Source organism: Carassius auratus, unplaced genomic scaffold (genome assembly GCF_003368295.1).
Source record: "Carassius auratus strain Wakin unplaced genomic scaffold, ASM336829v1 scaf_tig00214234, whole genome shotgun sequence".
NCBI classification, from domain to species: Eukaryota; Metazoa; Chordata; class Actinopteri; order Cypriniformes; family Cyprinidae; genus Carassius; species Carassius auratus.
In genome coordinates, this window is record NW_020527571.1 from 33,410 (window position 1) to 39,582 (window position 6,173).

Here is a 6,173-nt window from a genome sequence, read left to right on the forward strand (position 1 = left end):
CCCCTGGTGGCCATGATCGTTGTGGAGCTGCTGTAGGACTTCCTCCTTTAGGCATGCAGGCAACAAGAGCTGACGCACCTCTTCGCCCCCATCTGGACGGAATGTTCGGCGGTAGAGCAGTCCATCGGCTCCCACAACACGGTCCCATTGTTGCAGCAGCACACGGGTAGAGCCCGGCAATTTCCTACGCACCGTCGGGTCGGGCGGTCCCTGTGTCAGCCAGTACGGCAGGAAGGCTCCAATAGTGGGGTCCGCTGCTTGTAGCCTTCTTAATTCCTCGAGGGTGCGGGAGGGGAAGGCCGAAACAGCCATCTGGATTGCCAGTGGTGGATCTTGACATCTGGTCGTTTGTTGTACAAGGACTGGTATGGCTGTCCCTAGTGTGGAGGACTCCATGGTCTGTCCCAGTAGTCCTACAGGTTGTCGGGAGAGGGCATCTGCATTACTGTTGGTACGCCCAGGCCTATAACGGATGGTATAATTGAAAGCAGCAAGCTCGGCCTCCCACCGCTGTTCAGTCGCTCCCAGCTTGGCAGTCCCCAGGTGGCTTAAGGGATTATTGTCCGTCCAAACAGTGCACTGTTGGCCCCACAGATACTCCCGGAACTTGTCGGTCATGGCCCACTTCATTCCAAGGAACTCCAGCTTCATGGAACTGTAGTTTTTTTCTGCTGGACTGAGACTACGACTAGCGTAAGCAATTGGCCGGATCTTTCCTTGCTGCTCCTGAGAGAGCACTGCTCCGAGACCAATGTGGCTGGCATCGACCTCCAGAATAAAGGGCAAGTTAAAATCAGCAAACGCCAAAGTGGGGGCACTCACCAGCCTCTGCTTCAAGGCCTGGAAGCTGTTCTCACAGACATCTGTCCACACTCCATCAAGCCGTGGCCCTTTGCCCTTCCGGGTCTTAGTACCGCCAAGCTCTGCCCCCAGGCGGTTTACAGGAGCTGCCAGCTTGGAAAAGCCCTCTACGAATCGCCTGTAATACCCGGCAAAACCAAGGAAAGACCTCAATTCGGACACGGTGGTGGGACGGGGCCACTTAGCCACTGCGGACACCTTGGCTGGGTCAGTGGATACACCTTCGCGGGATACAAGGTGGCCCAGGTACTGGACTTCCTTCTGGAAAAAACAGCATTTCTCCAGCTTTGCTTTCAGACCTTCTTTCCGTAGACGGCTCAACACTAGATCCAGACGGCGTATATGATCTTCGACACTAGAAGAAAAAACAATTATATCGTCCAGATATAGTAACAGGGACTGGCAATGCTGTGCTCCAAACATTCTCTCCATCAGCCGTTGAAAAGTGCTTGGAGCGTTACACAGTCCGAAGGCCATGCGGTTAAATTCAAATAACCCAAACGGCGTGCAAAAGGCCGTCTTTGGACGGTCCTGTTCGGTCACAGGTACCTGGTTATATCCGCTAGCCAGATCCAGCGTGGAGAACCATTGAGCCCCCGATAGGGCATCCAAAGACTCCTCGATGCGAGGGAGAGGGAAGGCATCCTTTCTGGTCCTGCTGTTAAGCTGTCTGTAGTCAACACACATACGTAGGCCGCCACATTTCTTCCGCACAATCACAATGGGAGAGGCATAGGGGCTACTACTTTCTCGTATGACCTGGCTGTCTAGTAACTGTCGCAGATGGGCCTTAACAGCGTCATAATCAGAAGGGGGGAGACGCCTGTAACGTTGCCTAACTGGTTGGTCGTCTAGCAGGGGTATATCATGAGATATAAGATTAGTACAGCCAAGGTCACCCTCAAAAGCTGAGAACACCGACTCATGTTTTAACAAGAATGCCCTTATCTGTTCTTGCTCAGTCTCCCCTAGCACTGACAAATCAAGGGCCTGTATCTGCTCCCTCACTGACTTAGGCCTGTCTTCCCCCTCAGGAGTCTGCATGCTAGCCACAACAGCCTCTATTTCTGGTTGGTCTTCAGAAATGCCCACAGGAAGGCCCTCAACAGTTGCATGAACAAGCGACCCTAATGACTGGCGGGGATATAATGTAGCACGTGTAAACCCCACATTGACTACAGGGATAAAAGCTGTACCTTGTTCTACGTGCACTAGTGCAGGCGAAACTAGGAGACCACTAGGTAAAGAGCCGCTAGCCGGTTCCAGAAGGACAGCAGGAGCATCACAAAAGTGAGGAGAGCAAGTGGCTGCCACCAATTTTACAGTGCCCCCTGGTATATGAATGGGCCTTCTACCTCTAACTTTAGCTACACCCGTTTTGGGTGGAAGAGGGCTGAGCTGGACCCGATGACAATGCTGCAAGGCGTGCCGCCACGGAAGTGAAGCATGAACTACCGGTGGGAGATCAAACAAAGAAGAACCATGTTGGCCAAACAGTTCAGCTTAACATTCTCGAATAACATTCATCCCAAGCACACCCGGCACAAGTGGAGGAGCGAGCTGACCTGGGGGATCTTTAACCACCAGCCAACCTCTTTGGGGGATTACCTTCCCTAATAATTCAACCGTTAGCTCAGCATACCCGATATAGGGTATGTCTAGACCATTTGCAGCCCGAAGCTGCAACCAATTACACTGTTGAAGTTTATCCTTGAAATGTTGCACAAAGAAACTCTCTACCAAGGTAGATACCATAGACCCTGTGTCCAAAAGACAACTGACAACTACTCCCCCTACTCTCACAGTTACCTTCGGGGACTGAGCGACAAGGGAGGTTACAGGGTGACTAAGAGTATTCTGATTCTGAGAGCCGCTACCATCCCCTCTCAGCGTGTGGCTCTGCACGCTGAAGGGAGCTAGTTTTCCGACTGAGAAACTGAGACAACATTAGCCTGAGCTTGGGCCTGGGGGATGTAATTAGGAGCTACTACTCTCTCATTGTTACACTCTCGAGCGTAGTGACCAGGTTTTAAGCATCGCCTACAAATGACAGTTGACGGCCGACTAACTAGAGAGGGACGATTGGAATAGGCTGGGCGAGCTACTCCTTGCAAAGTAGTTAAGGCACTAGTTAAGTGGTTGATCTGTTCTTGTTGCTTCAGCAACATAGACCGCAGCTCTGCCATTTCTGAACTTGCCATACTAATGGGCGATGAAGCTCTGCTTGGCTGAGTCTTGGAGTACTGCATAGCGCAAAGAGAGGGAACTGAATGACTCCTACCCCTATTGAAGTCACTGGGCCTGCCCTCACACTCCCACCGGATGGCAGCAGCACGCACTTCTAGCATGGACATCCCTGGGGTCTGACGGACAAGCCTCTTCAACTCCCTGCGGAGGTCCGAGTCAATAACGTGCTCTGCAAACTGGTCACGGAGCAACATGTCAAACTGGGGTACTGAATCAGGGGAGACCTGTTTAACTTTATCCATCAGAGAAAAGAGAGCATGTGAATATTCTTGTAAAGATTCACCATCTAATTGTTTTCTAGAAAAGAAACTTTCTTGTAAGGCAACATAAGACTGGGAACACCCATAAAGTTCTTTGAGAATATTTGCAATTCTTTCCGGGTTTTCCCGATCTGCCCTTGGCCTATAGCGAATCTCATCTTTAGCCTCCCCATCCAGATGATCAAACATAAAATAAGCTTTGTCAAGTGCACCCAAACGTCTAGTACGCGCACAGACCTCCACCTCTTCCACCCACTCCACAATGTCAATACCCACCCTACCCCGGAATACAGGACACTTCCGTTCCCTAGGGAGATACATCATCCGTTCATGGGACACAGGGTTAGCAGGGTTGGCGGAATTGTCCGGCTGAGGCGGCGGTGGTTGCTGCTGCTGCAGGCGGCCATTATCTGCCTGCAGCTGACGGATCTGTTCTCTCAGCTGTTCAACTTCGTCCATTGCTGCAGCGGAGTAATGCCCACGTTACAAGAGAGGCGGTGGGGTAGTCAGTGGTCTGCCCACTGCTCTTTTAGGTCCCACGCCGTGCCCACTGCTGCTTTGCCCTTAGCCGACTACTATGCCTTGAAAATCAAAATATACATAAAACAAAAAAAAGAGAAAGAAAAGAAAAGAAAAAAAAGACACGTCTCTGTGTGCAACAACCCTGCCGACTACGCCACTTTGTGACCTTTCGGTGCTTTGAACAGATCTAGATTTTAAAGGTTCTGGACTACGCCACCTGGTGCCTCTCACACCAGGATATACTTTACACCTGAACTGCTAAATACCTGATTTAAGGCGAGCAGATTCGTCGAAGTACACATAAGATGAACTAGACAGAGACGTGTTCTCAGTAGAAAAACAGTAACAAAACTTTATTATACAATGGTATCATTAAAAGAGCCACACCGTCATCCTAGAGACACATTACTAATAGAGACTAGACCTGGCATTAGCTGTTACAGGGGACAATGTATGATTACCAATTAAACTAGAAAATACTGATTCGCTGGCAAGGCAGGTTACCTGTCCGAGATACGCGTGACGTTCACCACCCGTGCTCTGGAACCTGGAGCCCACGATCCCATGCATCCACACACACGCACACACACACACACACACACACACGCACACACACACCACCACAAGCCGATGATTCAAACAAGATTGTGAAGTGCAATTTACCACTACAATACGTGGTGCAGGGTGTGGGGACGGAACCAGGAACCTCTCTTGTGAGCAGCTACGCTAATACTCTGGAAAGACAAGGAAAAGAACAAGTTAGTTATCACTAGAAAAATGGATAGAGAAATGTAACGCTATACACTACTAGCACAGCCAATACCACATCAGTCAGACAGAGCAGTAGACGGAGGCTACGGCAAAATAAACAATAAAGAAAAGAAATATATAAAACTTAATTCAGGCAAGGCAAAGCAGCAGGAGCAATCTGCCTCAATGTTGACATATGAACTGACACGGTGGAAAAACAGGCCTTTGCGCTGGTCTTCACAACCCTACACACAGCATATTCATTAAATGCATTTATGTTAAGAGTTGACAATAAAACAGTCATACAATATGTCAGGGCAACACAATCAGACTCATTGTACATGTGTTCAAAAGCTTTTAGTCCTAACACACTGGATCTACTCATAACACAATAAACAAACTTTTTACCTTCTAGGACCTTCAAAAGCACACAGCGCGATTACCCGGAAGCGTCTGGCAGTAACGTTACAGCTACACGGCGGGTACTTTGCCCCAGACCTGTGTGCAAATGTGTGCATTAAAAAGCATATATCCCAACAACGACACCCACATTATAGTTAACAATAAAATACACAAATAATACCTTCTTGATGCTAGTAAATTGTGGTAAAGCTACCCGGTGTGTGCTTTGCCCAGGACCTTCAGCAATACACAGCGCGATTACCCGGAAGCGTCTGGCAATCAGTAAAACACTTTGACACAGGAGAACCACATACCCAAGCAGCAACAGGACTAAAAACGTATCGTGCGTCAGAGAATATCTCTAAGCTCAACAGGCAGACGATTTTATAGCAACTGGCCAGACACAAATGAGTTGTTTAGCCACTCACGGCTAGCTGAGTGACGTCAGGGGGTAACCGTAGCTGCAGAGGGACAAACTTCAACCAGACAGCGATTACTCTGCCGGTTACAATCGCATTCGATCGAATGTTTTTAGCTGTTAATGAGCCGTCTCCTTTACCTCTATACGACGTCTATACGACGAATCTTCAACATTTCAAATTACATGCTGCCACGCAGCGCCGATCGGAGCAAGCAGATAAATGACTAGAGTTTTTAAAACATATGCTGTCTGAGCCAGAAAGAGGCTTAATAATAATATAATAACCAACTATTTATTACCTTTGTTACCACATTCGAGCTTCGACCGGATCCCGAGGGAGTCTGGAGATATTGAGTCCGAGTGGACCATGTTCTCCACCTCCATTGTCGCTGCGGCTGCTCGGAGCTGTGGCCGTAAGGTCTCCGGTGCCTGTCGAGGCGGCAATCCCCGAACCCGGTGGTGGACACCGGAAGTAAGGGATGCTGTCAAGCTGAAGAAGGAGTCCTATCGGGCCTGGATGGCTTGTGGGACTCCGGAGGCAGCTGACAGGTACCGGCAGGCCAAGCGGACTGCAGCCCGGGTAGTTGTGGAGGCAAAAACTCGGGCCTGGAAGGAGTTCGGTGAGGCCATGGAGAAGGACTATCGGTTGGCCTCGAAGAGATTCTGGCAAACTGTTCGACGCCTCAGGAGGGGGAAGCAGTGCCCTACCA

General features: G+C 49.6%; 1 protein-coding gene across 2 annotated transcripts; it reads right to left on the bottom strand.

The window, feature by feature from the left end:
• Positions 1 to 2,493: 2,493 nt before the first annotated feature.
• On the bottom strand, positions 2,494 to 5,541 carry LOC113091578 (uncharacterized). Of its 2 annotated transcripts, none has more exons than XM_026257141.1 (3): positions 5,224 to 5,541; positions 5,049 to 5,138; positions 2,494 to 4,624 (listed from the first exon to the last, which is right to left on the bottom strand). In XM_026257141.1, exon 3 carries the CDS (start codon positions 3,825 to 3,827, stop codon positions 2,778 to 2,780), a length of 1,050 nt encoding a protein of 349 aa, XP_026112926.1. In that variant the 5' UTR covers positions 3,828 to 4,624; positions 5,049 to 5,138; positions 5,224 to 5,541; the 3' UTR covers positions 2,494 to 2,777. The 2 variants fall into 2 exon arrangements, with proteins under 2 accessions (XP_026112926.1, XP_026112927.1); XM_026257142.1 differs by having other exon boundaries at positions 2,494 to 4,885.
• Positions 5,542 to 6,173: the final 632 nt, after the last annotated feature.

What these genes read in the sequence shown, in the direction of transcription:
- LOC113091578 (XM_026257141.1), bottom strand. Translation starts at nt 3,827, where the DNA reads ATGGACGAAGTTGAACAGCTGAGAGAACAGATCCGTCAGCTGCAGGCA.